Source organism: Podarcis vaucheri, assembly GCF_965113315.1.
Source record: "Podarcis vaucheri genome assembly, chromosome: 1".
NCBI lineage: Eukaryota > Metazoa > Chordata > Lepidosauria > Squamata > Lacertidae > Podarcis > Podarcis vaucheri.
The window spans coordinates 45536577-45555224 of NC_138759.1; the positions used below are offsets into that span (position 1 = coordinate 45536577).

The 18648-nt window shown below is 41.6% G+C and overlaps 1 protein-coding gene and 1 long non-coding RNA gene across 5 annotated transcripts in view; one reads left to right on the forward strand and one right to left on the reverse strand.

Moving 5' to 3' along the window:
• Positions 1–18648, forward strand: part of LOC309541346 (MAX gene-associated protein-like) — a gene marked incomplete at its 5' end in the record, with an annotated part of 24193 nt that continues 5545 nt past the window's right edge. Inside the window, 14 exons of one of the 4 annotated variants that reach the window (XM_082239139.1) lie at positions 1–1001; positions 3558–4458; positions 5397–5487; positions 5664–5759; positions 7623–7754; positions 8824–8922; positions 9092–9711; positions 10560–10676; positions 11799–12099; positions 14354–15381; positions 15846–16208; positions 16554–16663; positions 17722–17770; positions 18198–18380. In XM_082239139.1, coding sequence (XP_082095265.1) covers positions 1–1001; positions 3558–4458; positions 5397–5487; positions 5664–5759; positions 7623–7754; positions 8824–8922; positions 9092–9711; positions 10560–10676; positions 11799–12099; positions 14354–15381; positions 15846–16208; positions 16554–16663; positions 17722–17770; positions 18198–18380 — 5091 coding nt within the window. Of the gene's footprint in view, positions 1002–1060; positions 1108–3557; positions 4459–5396; positions 5488–5663; positions 5760–7622; positions 7755–8823; positions 8923–9091; positions 9712–10559; positions 10677–11798; positions 12100–14353; positions 15382–15845; positions 16209–16553; positions 16664–17721; positions 17771–18197; positions 18381–18648 lie in introns of those variants that run through there. The other 3 variants (XM_082239141.1, XM_082239140.1, XM_082239142.1) reach the window with 3 other exon arrangements.
• LOC309542664 overlaps positions 15750–18648 on the reverse strand; it is a 6626-nt gene continuing 3727 nt past the window's right edge. Inside the window, exons 4-5 of the long non-coding RNA XR_014224344.1 lie at positions 16496–16599; positions 15750–15887 (exon numbers count right to left, since the gene is read on the reverse strand). This is a non-coding gene — a long non-coding RNA (uncharacterized lncRNA). The remainder of the gene's footprint in view (positions 15888–16495; positions 16600–18648) is intronic.

The window sequence follows — 18648 nt, forward strand, 5'->3', positions numbered from 1 at the left end:
ATGATGAAGAAGCAACCAATGGCCTTTGGGAATGAGGATGGTGGAAAGGCGTTGGGTAAAGTGCCTGCTCTTTACGTTCTCATGAAACAGCCGCAGATCACTGGAAAAGCTGACCAAGGAGACTTAGTTTCAAATCAGGAGGACAATGGCCTTGCAGCACCAGTAAAATCGAAAGTGAAGACCTGCCTTCCAGCAGATTGCACCTCAGGAAGCATTACTGTTACCTTGGACAACAACAATATGTGGAATGAGTTCTACTATCGCGGCACAGAAATGATTTTGACTAAGCAGGGAAGGCGGATGTTTCCATACTGTCGATACTGGATAACAGGCTTAGACTCCAAGCTGAAGTATATCTTGGTCATGGATATTTCTCCAGTTGACAACTTACGCTATAAATGGAATGGCCATAGTTGGGAGCCCAGTTGGAAAGCAGAACCCCATGTGCTGGGAAGAGTATTCATTCACCCTGAATCACCTTCTACTGGCCGTTACTGGATGCAGCAGCCGGTCTCTTTCTACAAACTCAAACTTACTAACAATACCTTGGACCAGGAAGGGCATATCATTCTGCACTCTATGCACCGCTATCTACCTCGGCTACACTTGGTGCTTGCTGACAGAGTCACAGAGGTTATTCAGCTAAATGGTCCTGATGTCCATACCTTCATTTTCCCACAGACAGAGTTCTTTGCTGTGACTGCCTATCAAAACATACAAATGGCACAACTGAAAATAGACTACAACCCATTTCTCAAAGGGTTCAAGAAAGCTGGTTTGAGCAGCAGACCTGAACATAAGGCAATGCAAAATGATTGCCCAGAGCAGAAAAGACATAGAGTTTCTAACTTTACAAGCAGTTACAGGTGTCTCACTGAAGGTGATGTTTTGGATCCAAAGCAAAGAGACCTAGATGCTTCATGTAATGCTTGGAAGATGTATAAAACTTCTTTGGAGAAAGAAACATTTACTCCAGACACAAAATGTGATGCGTCTGAATGGTACAGTTGCATATCTATCATTATTGGGGATGAGTGATTCCCATTAACTGGTAATTGGAGGCTTACTGCCTGTGATGGTGGAGGTAGAACACAGCGATCATTGCTGGTAGCCATTGATAAACTTGTCCTCTATGTATTTGTCTAATCCTCTTAAAGCCATGCAAGTTGGTGGCCATTGCTACACTTCATGGTAACAAATTTCATAGTTTAACATGTGCTGTGTCCTAAATGGTTTGGGGCCATTCTATATTCAGTTTCATTGGATAGCCCCAAACCATGCAAAATTTTATAGGCTTTTATCTTGTGTGTGTGTGTGTCCCCTACCTTTTCCCTACACTTAAACACCCAAAATGTTGTAACCATTCCAGCCCCATGTTGGTAATCTTGGCTGCTCTTAGTGTTGTGGGAACTGTATGTAGAATACATAATTTTTATGGCGATCCCAAGGAAAGCTGTGGCATATGGTAGGCAGTTCAAAATGGTTGATAGAAGATGTCACATGATGCCGTTTGATGGATCGGTGAAATTTATTAGAAATGGCTTGGTTGGGTATTTTGGAGATGTGTTTTGGGCCACATTAAGCCTGCAGATGAGATCTTCCCCACCGGTGAGTGCCCTGGCCTCCCTGCACCGCTTTCTGACTCACTTAGTGCTAAGTGTGCTTATGTCATTCCTTTGATGCTATTTGTATCTGTTATCACTGCGGATAGCATGCAGAATTGGAGATGGGGGCTAAAAAAATTAAAGCTCTGTGAAAGTACCAGCTCAAATCATCATACTCTTACAATAGTGAGATGCTGGGGAGAAACGGAAGGTGAATATTGTCGTTTCCCCTTACTTCTAAAACTCTGCTGTGGCATGTGATTGGCTGCAGCCAGATACAGAAAGTCAAGATAAGTGGTTGCTTTGGCCAGCATGGCATTTTGTATCTGATGCAGTCTACCTGGTGTGTGTGTGTTTTCCTCTGTGCCATATTGGTGTGAGTTGTAGTCCTAGAAAAAGAAGGTGGTAGTTGCCACCTAATACATGATCAGAATACTGATGGGCATTAGAGTTCTTTAATGTTGTGCTAGAATTCAGAGGGGTCAGATTGAAGTCCCAGCAGTATCCGTTTAAAGTGGTAGCTTAAAGAAGTAACTTTTAATGATTTCATTAGTAAGTGCGGGCGCAGGCTTGGGAGTGCAGGAAATAGGTTTAAATAATATGAAGTAAAGTAGGCTCTTTGATTCGGAGAGACCCACATCCAATTAAGTGTGCATAGGATTGGAGCATAAAGGGAACCTGCATGTAGATGCACTTTGCCAGTTCTATGCTTGTCACTCTCCAAGTGCCTGGCAGCCAGCTGGCTGCAGTTCCCAGTTGACTGTTGGGCGCTTCGGAACCCAGTGTAAGTGATTTTGACAGGTGGGCAGGATGACCCACTTATCAATCATGTGGCATCATACAGATGTCCTGAGATTGACAGGTAGGTTGTCCTGCCCATATGTCAAAATTGATCTACAGGGTGTGGCCAGGTCAAAATCTGACCTGTGGGATCAAAAAAGTTCCCCATCTCTGATTTAAATAAATACAGTGGTACCTCGGGTTAAGAACTTAATTTGTTCCAGAAGGCTGTTCTTAAACTGAAACTGTTCTTAACCTGAGGTACCACTTTAGCTAATGGGGCCTCCGGCTGCCGCCGCAGGATTTCTGTTCTTATCCTGAAGCAAAGTTCTTAACCCGAGGTAATATTTCTGGGTTAGCGGAGTCTGTAACCTGAAGCGTCTGTAACCTGAGGTACCACTGTAAATGCTAAACTAAAGCTGGCAGTCAGTCCCATTCTATGCATACTTACTTAAAAGTAATTATTTCCAGGTAGGTACATGAGGCCAAAATTCTATGCATGCTTAATTGGGAGAAGGTCTCACTGGAACTTACTTCCAAATCAACCAAAAGAAGATGGGAATACAGAAGGAAATAATTTTGTGACACTAAAATAAAATTTGGTCTGAGTTTATAGCATCCAGAGAGACTATAGCATCCAGAGAGCCAGTGTGGTGTAGTGGTTAAGAGTGGTGGACTTGTACTCTGTTGAACTGGGTTCGCGTCCCCGCTCCTCCACATGCAGCTGCAGGGTGACCTTGGGCTAGTCACATTTCTCTGCAGTCTCTCAGCCTCGCTCATCTCACAGAGTGTTTGTTGTGGGGGAGGAGGGGAAAAGGAGTTTGTTAGTCGCTTTGAGACTTCTTAGGGTAGTGATAAAGCAGGATATCAAATCCAAACTCTTCATCCAGCAAATGTATTGCTTTAGAAAATATATATGGTATCACAGGTAACCTGAATGATGTATGTATTGATTGATGGATAAAGGAAGGCTGATTTACTTTCACACTAGTAATGGAAGCTGCTAAAGCTATATATAAACTGCACAGCTATTAGGGTTTTGCATTACTTAGCAATAACAGCAGATACATAATTTTTATACAAATGCATGATAAACTGGACAAAATAAATTGATTAGGATATTATTTAATTTCTGCAATTATATTGATCTAGTTTTTGTTTTCCTTTCTCCAGTCCAACAGCTGGTGAAAAGGATTCCCGTGTGAAATCACAGCTGAACTCAAATGATGATATCCGTATATCCATTAAAGATAAGCCTGTAGATTACTATGTTTATGGGCCAAGGGTACATACAGAGAGGATACTCATGAACCGGGAAGGCGCTGATAAAGCAACAGAAAAATATTTCTGTAGAGATAGAAACAAGATTTCAGAGACACAGTTGGAGAAAAACTGTGATGAAATAGGAAGAAGAGAAGTGGACCTTGAATCCCACAAGCAACCACAGAGCGTTGCCAAAGACAAAACTTTAAAATTGGGTAGTGGGACAGTGCCTGATGCCTCCTTAAAGTGCTGTGGTACCACCAAGAATATGACCATCTCTGTTCTTGAAGCTCTTTTGTCTTCTTATAAGACACAGAAGTCTTCTTTGAATCATTCAGTAAATTCATTGCCTGTCTGTTTTGAAAATAACCAACTAGCTAGCCCGCTTAAAGTTGTGGAAGCAAAACATAAAGAACTTCATTTCAGAAGCAATAACACAGAGAAATGCTATTTGGGCAAAGATGCGCCATGGATAAATACTGAAACATACAGCAGCCATATGGTAACAAAAAAAGCAATGAGTTTCAACCTCTTGCCCCCTACGTCAACCAAATTTATTCATGGAGGAAAAGAGAAAAATGTAGTCAAGAAGGCTGTGTTGGGAAGGGGTCTTGATAAGAAAGCAGATTATGTGTTGTTTGGTCCACCTAAAAGAGGAAGACCACGTAAAGTGATTGAGACTGAACCATCCCTGAAATTCACAGCAAAGTCTGCTATGACAAGCAATGTGGGACCAGATTTTGCCAAGCCAGAGCTCGTGCTTGATTACGAGGATATAGATGGAGTCCTCTTTGCATCCTTTGCATCAAAGGTAAATCTATCATTTAAATTTAATATTGTCTAGCATAGTTTATACTAGACAGATTGAAAGCTAAATGTGCATTTCTTTTTTTAATTGTGAAAATTGCAGATTTGGGGTGGCGGGACCTCTATGCTTTGACGCTCACGCTCTTCAGTTTCAATAGCTCTGAATGTGAGTGTCTAGACCATGTTGGGTATCATTAGGAAAGGAATAAAAAATAAAATTGTCAATGCCATAATCCTTTTCTATAAACCTGTGATGCAACCGTATTTGGAGAGTTCTGTGTACGGTTGTGTTCGCACCTCAAGAAGGATGCTACAGAGTTGGGAAAGGGCAACCAAAGTGGGGACTGTGGCAGCTCACTGATAAGTTACAACATTTGAGGCTTTTAGTCTAATAAAAACGTGGGTTAAGAAGGGATGTGATGGGTGTGTGTAAAAATTATAGTGTGGAGAAGTGGACAGGCAGGCTTCTTTCTCCCTCTCAGAATACTTAGAACCCAGAGCAGTCCAATGATGCTCAATGTGGGAAGATTCAAGACAGACCAAAGGAAATACTTCTTCATTCAGTACATAGTAAAAACAACGGAATTTTCTGTTACAAGATGAAGTGATGGCTGTCAGTGTGGATGGCTTTAAAAGGGTGAATTTGTGGAGGAGAAGGCGATGTTAATGACTTCAATATCAGGGGAAGTGTGCATTTGGGCTTTTCATAGGCATCCAGCACACTAGACAAGATAGGCCTCTGGTCGAATCAGCAGGGTGTTCTTTTTATGTACTTGTGACCTTGCCTTTTGTATGTGATCATGCAGAATTTAAAATCCAGACCATTTTATTCAGCTCTAGTATGTATTAAATCTTGTTAATATTAATTTGACTCTTGGTAGGGTGTCTAGGCCACTTTTGCTTAAGCATTTAACACTTATTGTAGTCCCTCTTTATGTACAGGAAGTTCTTGATAAACACAGACTTGATAAAATTGGGAGAAGAGAAGGACTACAGAATGGAGAAGCTTCCTTCCTGACTACATATGATTCAGGTACTCTTGACACTGATGGGGCGGCCTTAGTGCAGGAGAAATTAAGACTGCTAAGCAAACAGTAGGTTTTTTGTTTTTTTTTAAGTGTATCACATTCTTACTATTTGTATGTTAGAATGTGATACACTTTTTTTGATATTTGTATGTGTCAATAATACTTTTTTGTTCTATGACAGACTCTCAAATAAACCTACAACTTCTGGAAACAAAGCTCTTAGAAGATTTGAAGTCATTCAGGCACAGACAAGTGATACATCCTAGTCTTCAAGAAGGTATGTTATCAGCAATAGATTCCGCAGCTGCTGTGATAGTTATCTAGAGCAGCATCTAACAAAACAGTTCAGCTAGCACAGCTTTGGCCGTGCAACATAACTTCTCATCCCTTTCCTCTCTTCATGCCACCCCAAACAAAATGCTCTAAAGGGTTGAGGGAGAACCATAACCGATTTCAGGGGAATACAGAGAGGGGAGAGGGGAGTTCCACTGTACAGCCAGAAGTGACTGAGCTGTACAGAACGGTTTAGTTCGATATCGCCCTTAGAACATAGTATTCAGATATTGTTTCTCATGTGTGTTCTCTGTGGTCTATTCAGCTAAACTTTGATGCATTGTACAGTGGTACCTTGGTTTAAGAACAGCTTAGTTTATGAACAACTTGGATTAAGAATGCTGCAAACCGGGAAGTGGTGTTTTGGTTTGTGAACTTTGCCTTGGAAGCAGAACATGATCCGCTTCCTGTTGAGTGTGTTCTATTTGTAAATTGAGCCCCCCACTGCTATGGGAAAGCATGTCTTGGTTTAAGAATGCTTTGGTTTAAGAACAGACTTCCAGAACGGATTAGGTTCGTAAACCAAGGTACCACTGTATTAATGAATGCTGCCCACATTCGTATTAGAGCCCTTCACCTGTGCTTGAGGGAGTTGGTGGCTTATAGATTCTCTCAGAGGTCGCCAACCTTTCTAAACTAGTAGCACATTTCAAATTTTGAGAGTGCTGGGGGCACCAGTCATGAAATGGCTGGTGTGGGGAGCATGACACAACCCAAACTGGAGAGTACTGGCGCAGTGAAGCTCTATGATTCTTATAATAATTGCATTTCCATACTAGAAAAGGCTTTACCTGAATTTCTGCCCATCACAAGAAGCATGTTTTTCTCAAATGCCAAGCCTAAATCAAAGCCTAGGCTGCTATCAGTGAACCCACTTACCCAAGAGTAAGCTCCAGTAAACATAGAAACTTACTTCTGAGTAGGCTGAAATACCATTGTGCTTTAAGTTAACTATTCAGCAAATTCTTAATGAATGTCAGGTTTTTAGTTCCTGTACAGCAGACCTCAACCTCTTTGTAAAGTTTTCACATTTGCCTTTTTGAGGAAGTAGGGATAGTTAATGTCTGCCCACTCTTATTTGCTGTAGTATTTGCAGAAAATAACTCCTAGGGTCTACAGAATCAGACAAACACCCTATAAGAAAGGTGTATCCTTGTTGCTAGGTTAAAACAAAAGACAAACTAAGGAGATTTCATTAGAAAATAAGACGGGAGCAGGAAAACTACACTACAGTCATACCTTGGTTGTTGAACTTAATCTGTTCTAGGAGTCCGTTCATCTCCTGAAATGGTTCGAAAACCAAGGTGTGGCTTCCGATTGGCTGCAGGAGCTTCCTGCACTCAATTGGAAGCCGCGTTGGATGTTCGGCTTCCGAAAAATGTTCACAAACCGGAACACTCATTTCTGGGTTTGCGGCGTTCAGGAGCCAAAATGTCCGAGTACCAAGGTGTTCAAGGTACGACTGTGTATAGGAAGTGAAACAGCAACTCTTTAGGACCCATGGATTCCTGCTGCCTGGTGTCTAAACAACTCACTTATCAATCACAGCTCTGACTCGCTCCTTGGCCAAAAACACTGAGAGGTAGGAGGAGCCATGGTGACTCATTTCAAATGAATTACTTAGAAGAGTATTTACACATTTTGTTTTATACCTTTCTTTTTAAGAGGGCTAGAGACATTTACGAAAGCTCAGAGTTTGGGAGGCCTGCCCGCAAAGACTTTCATGTGTGCTAGTTTGGCAACCACTGGCCACCCTGCTTTTCTTCGTGCTTTTAAAGATCTCTAACGTGGGGTATTCTTCTTCTAGTGGGGCTGAAGTTGGGTTCCGTGGACCCAACACTTAGCATTGACCTGAAATATTTGGGTGTGCAGCTTCCCCTGAGACCTTCAAAGGATTATGTATTTGGGGAAAACCAAGTGACAGATCTCTGTTGTCAAGGTAAATATAATGTATCTTTTTGAAATGTTAGAATGGTAAGCAGAGTCCATAAAACCCGGCTGCCCTTTGTTGGCCAGCCAGATATTATGAGAGTTTCACTTCACAAGTCATGGGGTTTCACTTCTGACCTTGTGCTGCAGCACAGAACGAGGTCAGGCACAACCCATGCTCTCCATCTGAGTTCCAGGCTGTGGGAATATTCTGGCCCTCTTCTCCAGCTTGGGACAGGGAGATGGCAGGATATGTTGTCCGCACAGTTGCATTTCAGAGAGTCTTGGAAGCAATGGAGAGGGCAGTCTGTGTCCCCCTTTCTATTTCCTGCTGGAGAGGAAGACTGGAGCTTGAAACTTCGTGGCAGACAGCAGTCTCAGCACTCCCAACTCCAGAAAGCAAGGCTGGAGCTTGTTGGTTTGCAAACTTTTTAAAAAAAAACCCATTCATTGTATTTTCTATGTACAACCATTGTCTTAGTAAATTACATTATCACCGCACGATGCAAACAGTATAGAACAAAGCTATAAATTATGTAAATTGTGCATTGTTAGGTCTGACTGTTCAGACGAGACTTTGTGGGGGGTACATACATTTTGCCACCATATTTTTGAGGTGTTTGGAGTGCTTTGGAGGTGGAACACCAAAACAACCCCCAGATTTCTTCCCAACCTTAAAGCTTGAGAGAGATCGTACTTGCAGCTGTACTGGGCTTCATACAGCCGTGTTCCAAAGTGCTATGCAGCTGTAGGGAAACTCCTGTCTCCTCTTTCTCTAGATCCAAGTTTGGGAAGAAGGCTAAGGTTCATCTCTGGAGGAAAATGGAGTGCTCTCTATAGTATGTGCAACTGTAGAGCCCTCTGGGAATGGACGTGACTGTTCTTATTTTGGTTATTATTTTCTAGAAGGAATTTTTGGTGAATTAACTTCGCTATTACTCTGGCCCTTGTCGCTTGTTGAGTACCCCTTACAGTAAATGCATGTGATGATTAGTTTTTAGTTGAATACGTATACCGTTGTTTATAGACATGAATATTGTGCCTCGTTAATAAACTTGCTTTGCTACCTTCATTTCTAGATACCGCCCTTTCCTTCATTTCCAAGACTGGGAAAACCAATGATTTTAGAAAGATAAAAGGCTGGCAAGGAAGACTTAACAACACTTCTAAGCAGGAAGGTAGGACATTGGTTTTGTATATACCCTTCGTGATGCTGCAGAAAGGAGATCTTTTGATAATTTTTAGATAAACTTTTGTGAGTTTCCTTTTCTGCCAGAACTGGGATTGAAGTATTTTCAGAGGTTGTGTTTGACTTCTTTCTCTATGTCATATTCTGGATTAATTCAGGTAGCATTTTAGAGGACTCACTGAAGAACCGATCTGCCTTCTGCAGTGATAAACTGGACAAATATTTGGAAAGGGAAGGAAAGCTAATGGAAAGTATGGGATTCTCTTCAAGCTTGTTTAGTTATCCCATGGATTGCCGGATTCCATCCAAAGGTACCAGCTGTGCTCAAGCCCTCGATAAAGTTCCAGAGAAGAAACCCATCATTACTCCATCCAGCACTTACGCTTTCAAGCCTCTTTCTCTGCCTTCCATTTTTAGAAGGAGAAGAAAAACTAAGAATAAACAAAAAACTTTTCGAGGCAGGGTAAAATCTTCCAAAAAGTTTACAGTGCCTTCAAAGCAGGAGCATGATTTCTCTGCCTTAGAAAACATCAATAGGTCTAGATCATATAGCCAAGTGGATGATGATGTGCATGTGCCAGAATTAGATGGAAACATCCAGAGAAAGCAAATAACTGTGCATCAAGCACAGCAGCCAAAACAGAGTAGCTGTCCACTGCATTTATCTCAGATGAAACTGATGGAGCTGGAGGATTGTGCTTTGAGGGATGGGAAGCCACAAACCTGTATTACTGAAGAATGGGCAGAGCTTTCTCTGGAGACTTTGATCATCTCTCAGGTAAGCTTCAATAATCTTTACCATTTAGTCATTGGTTAGATATGCATATGCTAGAAATGGACCCACACACTCACAAGTCATTTTTCTTTTGCAATCCTTTTTTGACTATTTTGCAGGAGGTGGGGAAGGTATACGTCATTGGTTTTTGGGAAAAGCATGAAAAACAAAGAGAAATACATAACTCAGTATACATATCTGCTGCATAGTAAAGAAGTTACATTCAGAAATTACAAGGCAAAACATGTCCATTTCTATTTCATTTTTATATGACCACCATGTCCTTGCAGATCATCTGCAAAATTCAGATGGGCCATTAGGATTTCTTAATTCTGTTTCACATGCAATGTAACTGGCACAGTAAGAATAGCGTAAGAAAAGAAAGGAACTTGTATTGTCTTCATGCATTAGAATTATTCATAAGTTCACGGTGTGTGACCTGTAACTTCTGGGATTTGTTTTCACATTTCTAAACCAATTTAGGGTTGTATTCAGGTGACGTCTGGCTCACAGTAGACCCATTGAAATATACGAACCTAAGTTAGTAATGTCCATGAATTTCAAAAGGTTTAGTCTGAGTAGGAGCAGGACCAAATATCACTATGTGCACATATGACTGCTATACATCCTCACGTTGCAGTACTTCAACATAAACTTCATCCTTGTTTTAAAATATTGCACTACCCTGCACTGCTACGAAGTACTCAGAGCCACAGAATCATGGAATTGCAGCAGGATCCTGCATTCCTGTGCAATGCAGGAATATTGTCATATAGAGAGAGAGAGAGAGAGTGTTGATACTCTGTGCTCAGATTCAGGTAAAAATGTGGTGACATTAATTCATTTATAAGCAGGTTCCGGTGGAGTTAATGGAATTGGAAGGTCGTGCATTGCAGAATGGGAAGCCACGGACTTGCATTACCAAAGAGCGAGCAGACCTATCTCTAGCATCTCTGCTTAGCCCTCAGGTAAGTTGAAATGGCCGTTTCCTTTGCCTTCCTTTGTAACTCTCATGGAGGAAAAGGCTGTCATTGCCTTCTCGCCATGATAGCTATGCCTTGTCTCCACAGCTGGAGGTAGTACAGTGGATGCTTGGGTTGCGAACATAATCTGTGCGGGAGGCACGTTCGCAACCCGCAGTGTTTGCAACCTGCAGTGCCGTGTCTGCGCACGCATGGGTTGCAATTTGGCATTTCTGCGCATGTGCAAAGCGTGATTTAGCGCTTCTACACATACATGACCACCGAAACCCAGAAGTAACCCTTTCTGGTACTTCTGGGTTTCGGCAGTCCGTAACCCGAAAAAATGCAACCTGAAGCATCTGTAACCCGAGGCATGACTGTACAGTAATGCTTCTGAGCACCAGTTGCTGGAAACCACAGGTGGGAAAGAATGCTCTTGTACTTGGCTCCTGCTTGCACATTTTTCCACGGCCATCTTGTTGGCCATTGTGAGAATAGGAAGCTGGACTAGATGGGCTGTTGGCCTGCTACAGCACGCTCTTCTTATAATTACACTTTATTTGCGTTAATGTCCTATAAAAGACCATTGCTGGGGGGAGGTAGGATTCGAATGTTCCCATGCACAAGACAAATCCATTTTATTCAACAAAAAGTGTCTGGCGAGTCTCGCAAGACTTCTTTGCGATTCTGAACCAACAGTCTAGTGAATGACCCTTGTGGAACCCTAAGCAAGACTGCTGCTTGCAGAATGATGATCAAATTGGCTTGGTTTAGCCTGCTTAGAAGAACTGTGATCAGACTCTAAACAGTAGTAAGAGCAGAAGAAACAAATGAAAATTGCACAGGACAGTCCTCTTTTCTCCGCTGATAATCTTGAACATTAATGCTTCCATGTTCTGTGTTTTAAAAGGCTATTGGATGTTAGTTTTCACTTTCTGTTACACATGGGGTACAATCCTGTTTCCCTTCATCTTTTGTGCATTTTTATACCATCCAGTTGAGGACAAGGTATAAATTATGTATCATAAAGTGTTGTGTAATTGATCTTATACACTATGTTTGTTCAAAATCTGTTGTTTGTAGGTTCTTGCCTAAATTCTTGAGATACATATTTGTATATTCTTTCAGCCTTCACTCAAAAGCAAGCCTACCTGTAAGATAACCAGCAGCCAAGATCCAGCACACAGTGGCACCTGCCAGCTTGGGTGTGTCTGTGCTAGTTTAGCTTCTGGGATGTGCCAGCCTACACTTTCCTGCAAGACAGATTGCACATTTGATTGTCTGAAGAAAAGGGTGGCCCTGTTAAAGGGAGTTTCTGTGCACAAGAAAAGCTTGAAAAAATATTTATGTGAAATTATTGAATGCTGCAACGGAAAAAGGGATTGGAAACTGGAGCACGTTAATAAACAGATGAGAAGCAACGATGAATGTAAGTCTTACTAGAAAAGTGTTCGAAACATTTTCAAAAAAAATTTTTTCTGGGAGTTTGCTGAATAAACATTCTGGACTATCCAGGTGTGTTAAATCTTGACTTACTGTTATCAAATATAAATGGAAACTGCAACTAAATGTTGCCATGGTTTCTCTGGTAAAACATCTGATTATTATTTCTTTTGACTCCCCCCCCCCCTTTTATGTGCCTTTTTCGTTCCGTCACACCATGTGTGTTTGTGTGCTTTGTTGCTGGTTGGTTTTTTTTAACCAAATGTATGTGTGTATGTACTATCTTAGGTTGGGGATAAATAAGCTGCTTTTGGAACACTCACAGGTTCATTCTAAGCCATGGTTTGGTTTACCATGATGGGTGAACCAGGCTGGTGTGGTGACCTGACGTTATTTCAGTGATATGGTTCCATTTCTGTTTTACATGTGTGTTCAGAATATCCTTGCTAGGGGAGTCATGGATTTCTAAATGTCAATCGCTACGTCTTCTTTTTTTAGTCTTAGATGAGGGTGGAGGGACAGAGAAGGTGCTATGCCTGCCTTTTAAGTTTCTATGATCAGCAGTGAATTAGAGGACTGTTCCTCCAACATCTGCCCTACTGGCACCCTTTAGTGCTGAACCCTTACACTCCTGGCTTCCTCCCATGGGTGAGCACCCAGTCATCCTACAAATTTCAGCCACTCTGCCCTCCCATTCATCTCTGTGGCATGGATTTCCCCTACCTTTTCTCTTGCTCCGTTTAGGAAGCTCTTCACCACTGAGGGTACTGCCGCTTATTGCATGTTTCAGTCTTTCCTCCCCTGTCTCCCACATGAAAGGATGCACGTACAATTATTATGTTACTCTTTGCGATGGGCTTATCCATTTTTGGGAAGTTATTTGATATGTGTGTGTGTGTGTGTGTGTGTGTGTGTGTATATATATATATATATATATATATATATATATATATATATATATATATATATGCAGGTTTTGGTGTCTTCGGGTGTCTTCCCGTGTAAGAGTCGGGGTGTCTGTGCGACGTTTCGACGAGGTCTCACTCGTCATCTTCAGGCTGGTGCTTTCGGCTTCTTGTTACTGGAACAGGCTCTGTTCCAGTAACAAGAAGCCGAAAGCACCAGCCTGAAGATGACGAGTGAGACCTCGTCGAAACGTCGCACAGACACCCCGACTCTTACACGGGAAGACACCCGAAGACACCAAAACCTGCATTCCTGTACCCGTGAAAATCTACGAAAGCATATATATATATATATATATATATACTGGACCTGCAACACAAGCGCCTATTTACAGTGCTATTTTTCTGGAAAAAGAGGCACCCGAACTCGCCATGAGCACCTCCCTTGTTCTCTTAGAATGGCAATGGTGCTGATTTAAGAATTATCAAGACCCAGGGTGTCCTTTCTTAAAAAATTAAAAAATTCCAATACTGATTGTCTTGAACCTTTGGCTAGAATGTATTAGGCTTGATTTGGTTTGCCTGCATTTTATGACTCCTACGCTGCATTCCTTTCCTATCTGACCCTGAAAGTGCCACAGATGGTCACTCGGTGTTTTACTATGGCTGTTTTGAGTGAAATCCGGCATCTCCTTGAAAGTTTCCAAGGAACAGATAGGGACGGGAATGTCAACAACCCTGTTGAAGGCCTGGTTGCTAAGGAAACAGTGATAAAGTAGGAAATGGCCTGAGCAGTTAGAGGCATCCCAAGGTAATTGAGTGGGCGATGGAGCCATGCGTGTTTTACTTCTCATGACCTTGATGTATGTAGAAGGATGTTTTAAGATTGTTTTGATATTTTATTATTCTTCCTTTGCTGTGCACATTCACAGTCCTTATGAAGCCTTTAAAACACCTTTCATTTTTTTCCTTCAGTTTTTTTGGCATCTGCATACTTCAGGGAACCCCTAAGCACACGGATCCCTCCCTTCCCTCATGGGCTACAAAACAAACACCACTCATGACTCAGGATGGGTAATGGAATGATTTCAAAAAGAATGCCACTTTCAGTGTCTTCTTTGTTGCGCTAAATTTCAAAGCTCTTGCTTTTTCCCACTTTGATATCAATTGGAGTCTTGTGATGTGACCTTCGCTCCTACTTGTTGCTCCTTTCCCAGCTTTTGCCTAGTTTATTATTTACTAGAGGTAAAATGAACAGCACAGGATTTGTTTCGGTTCTTCTCGCTGCTATTCCATTGATTAGAGCATTAAAGCTGCTTGTTATCTTTCCTTCAGCAGTCTGTAGTGCAGAGCCAGACCAAGCTGTTACGGATTTGCCATTGCGGGTGAAGGAAGAAGGGGACATGTTTATTCCTGACAAAAGTGCAACTGCTACAAAGACTGCTCCAGACGACGTGGATGCAGGGGGAGAATTATTAAGTGGGGAACCTTTATTGCATCCTGACATTCCATCAGACACGATATTGGCAGACCATTCATATGTTTGCAGGAAGCCAAGTAAGACAGTTAAAGTGACTGTGAGCAGTGAGAAGCAGCATGTGAGGTACATTGAAGGTATGTCAGATGAGGCTGAAGATGGTTTGCAAACGGACGTTCCTGTGTGTGATACATTACAGAAAAGCCCCACACGTCAGGAAGAGGCTCCGCATATGAAATGTTCAAATAGGGAGCAAACACACATTGCCCAAATGCAAAGGCCCATGACTGATTCGGAAGGACCTAAGCAGACACAGCCAACATTGTTTGGTAAACTGCAGCGGATTGTAAGCATGAGCCATACAGAAAAGCAGCAGCAGAAAAGGCCCAAATTGCTTCAGAGTCAGCAGCAAAATCAACATGACTTTGAACTGCTAAGGAGGCACTGGAAAGAGAGGGGTGACTCCATGCAAATAGAAAATGTCAAGGAAACAGAGAGAGGAGAGCTTGAGATCTGCTGTACAAGGGACCAGAATTACACACCAGGAAAGACGTGTGTGGATAGTGCCCAAGAATATCTTCCTAACAGTAGTGCTAATGTTCAGGAAAACTGTAACATTTCTTGCTATAAAAAAGGTCTTTCTGGTTTACGGGGAGAGAATCAAGCTTTTAAGGATGACCTTGCTGAGCCCAACAGAACTTGGAGCAAATCATCCCAGAATCCAGTTGCTAAATGCTTAGAAAAAAATGCATCTAAAACCAACTATTGGAAAAATGGTCCTATGTCATTTGGTATCACCAAGGATGATATAGGAAATGGTGAAAAAACAGATGATTCTGCAGAGGAAGATATTGATGGGAGTTCTGACCACCAGACTGAAACACTGGTGAGCATCCCACACCCCTTTAATTTGTAAAACAAATCTGGCAGCAAAATGTTTTTACTATAACACAATTTATTTGTGAACCATGGAAACCACTGTGACCAGTTGAGATTGCTGCTGTCACTTGCCTTGGATCTTTGGGTCCAAGGTGTGTGCGTAAATTTTCTACTGTTTGCCTTTCCTTAACTTCTCTTTATACTAATTTCTCCAGTTTTACCATCCAAACTTAACTTTCCTCACAGAATTTGAACTTCTTGCAAAAATTCTGTTGTTGAGAATTTAACTTCCTCTGTGGTTAAAAAGTGTGTAAATATTTTCATGACTCAGTCAGAAATTGGAGTGTATGGAGTCTTGACAAATGCCACAGATGAGTTTTGTTTTGTGGTATTAGGCTAACTACAGTAGTTCAGTTTCCAGAGCTGAAAAACATTCCAAACTCCACTGTCCATCTTGTTGTATCCCTCCAGGTAAAGAATACCAATTGGCAAGGAGAGTGCAGTTCTGTCAAGCTGGAAGAAAAAATACCACATTTGAAAATGGTGGAGGCCAAAGAGTCAGAAATCACAATATACAATACCAAATTAAAAGAAAATAAGTTGCCAGCACATCCTTCAGAGTTCCATACTGAAAGTATCATATGTGAGAGTAGTGCTACTACTTCAGAGATGGTCAGAAAGAATGCAGAAATTGTAGAGCGATTATCCAGTGATGCTCCCATCTTCCACCCTGATGCTGTATCGTTAGATCACACCTATAGCATTACAGCGATGTACAACAAGGAACATCATGTTAACTGTCCTGAAGAAGCTGCAGGTGATACTTCTCAATTGGTAAGACTCAATTTGTTACTTAATCTTCAGAACACCAAAGTTAAATAATTTTATACACTTTAACAAGTTGTTGCAACTTTACATTAAAACAGTGGTCTTTATTACCATTCTTCAGTTGTACCCTGAGCAGCTGTAAACATTAATGTTTGGGCAATAGGCCAGTTTCCATGTCACAATATACCATAGCAAATGGTTTACCATGAACACATCTGTCTGTGCTGGTTGCCTCCTCTCTGCTAGCACATGGAAGAAACACACCACATTCTGAGTTTGAAATGAAACATTACCTGACTGGAGCTTCTCTGCAGGACTGAGTTTAACTGCCTTTTTAATGTTCTGTTTCAGAATGGAAGGGACTCCAGTCAAGGTGACAAGAAAATGAACACTGAACCTGGAGAGTTTTCAAAGAACAGTATTATTACTACAGCAGCTCATGCCCTACTTCCTAGACAGTTGTAAGCAAGTTTTTTTAAGCAACAACCACAACAAAGACACACCAGCAAATGGATTTTTAGCATTGTGCTATTTTTTATTATGTCTAGCAGATATAGTTAATTTTAATGCAGTCCAAGGCTCTGCTCTGTGGTTTATTTGGTTCACATAGTGAGACTTTGCAATGATGCGTCACCCAGAAGCCCTTTTTAAAATATACTTAGCACATAACCTTTAGGACAGGACTGGGGAACCATTTTGGCTGGAAAGGTGGCCTGCCCTCTGAACCGCTTTTCACGGATGCAATGTAGAACGTCAACCTTTGCAACCACAGCTTAAATTCAGCCCTTTTTGACCCCTCTACAGAGCCCTTCCTCTTCCAACCCAGAGCAATCAAGCAGATGGCTGAAGGGCTGGATTCACTGGTTGAGAAAAGAAATCTAATGTCTCTTAAGAAACTGCAACTACACAGCAGACTTGGCACCTTGATTTGTAATGTGGGAATTCCTTCCTGCTATGACTGTACACACTTGTAGGCTAAATTTATTCCCTGGTAACTTGGCTTGATGATAGACCACTTGCTTGGTATGAAAAAGATTCTTGCCATCTCCACTTAAAAGAATCAAGAGATCAGAAAACCTCAGCCTGGGACCAGTCCTGGGCTAGATGGGCAAATAGCCTGATGTGCTGTTTCCTAATCACTAATGTTAGTAGTCAAAGATTAAATTTTTAAAAATAAAAAATATTATCAGCTATATAGGGCACCTTTAATTTGTATGTTAGTTCAAATTATATTTTTGAGAGTACTAAGAGCCTAAGATGTGCTGTTTCAGGCAACCTTTGGTTAGTTCATTTGTTTACTTCAAGAGACTGAGTAGCATGCAGAGCAGAATAAGAAAGCAAGAAGGGCACAGCAGAAGGAGGGGACAGAGCAGGGACATTTCCTGTGTGACCAGAGCACAACTTCCTGATCCTTTTGGCACAAGAAAGTTTTCTTGCAGTTTTGATTGAGGTTAAGCTATCATCTGAGCCAGACTGACTTGTGCAACTAAATACAACTTCTCTTTTTAAATCCTTCTAGGCATCTTACTCATGACTCTTCAAGTAAAGTGATGGAAAAGTCCCCTAAGGTGAATATACATTTCTTTTCTACTGTTGTGTCTTTGTGGTGTGTGTATTCCAGCTGAAATATACATTGACTGGTAGTGGGTTGTTGTTGTTTTTTTTAATTACATAAGGGCATTGTTTGTTTTATGCGCGTGCCATGAGACAGGATTGGTAGTCAGGCCCTTTTCATTCTCCCCATCCCCCTTGGTGACCCAAGTGAGAATCCTAGCTGTTGCACAGTAGCCTGTGTGGCTCCTTTGTTTTCCAGTGTTGCACCTTCAAAACCAAACAGCTGTTTAGCTTATTCATGCATTCCCATCCAGCATCTGGCAAGCTTTGTGGAGACATGCAGAAGCCCAGGTTTGGGGGATAATATAAAATCCCAAGTATTTATACCAGTCACTGTATATTTTTTTCCTGTCTGGTGAAAGTGCTGTTTCTTGTCCACAGCCATCTGGACTCTGGAAAAGAGAACCAAAGAATTGGACACAAAGCATGACTTCTTATCGCCCGAAACACACAGCAGATGAACAGCGTCGGCGTAAGGAAATGAAAGAACTCTTTGAAAAACTGCAGGGGGCCTTGGGATTGCAGAGCACTCCCAGCATTGCCAAGCGCATCCTCCTTGAGCAGGTACATGGTTCATCATTTAGCTTTATGTGGAAGGAAATGCCTCTTCATCAAGAGAACTTGATTTTTAACAGCAGCAAGATGAAAAATCTTAAATTGAAAGATATAAAAAAGAGAGATACTTTTTTTTTTTGTGGGGGTTTCTAATGTGCCACAGCAACTCAGCTCCATGTTGGACAAATGCATTTGGCTTAATTTTCTTTCTCTTGAGAGCTTCTCCGAGATTTGGTGTTCAATATTAAGGACTATCAAAAAAACCAGCAGAGAGGAA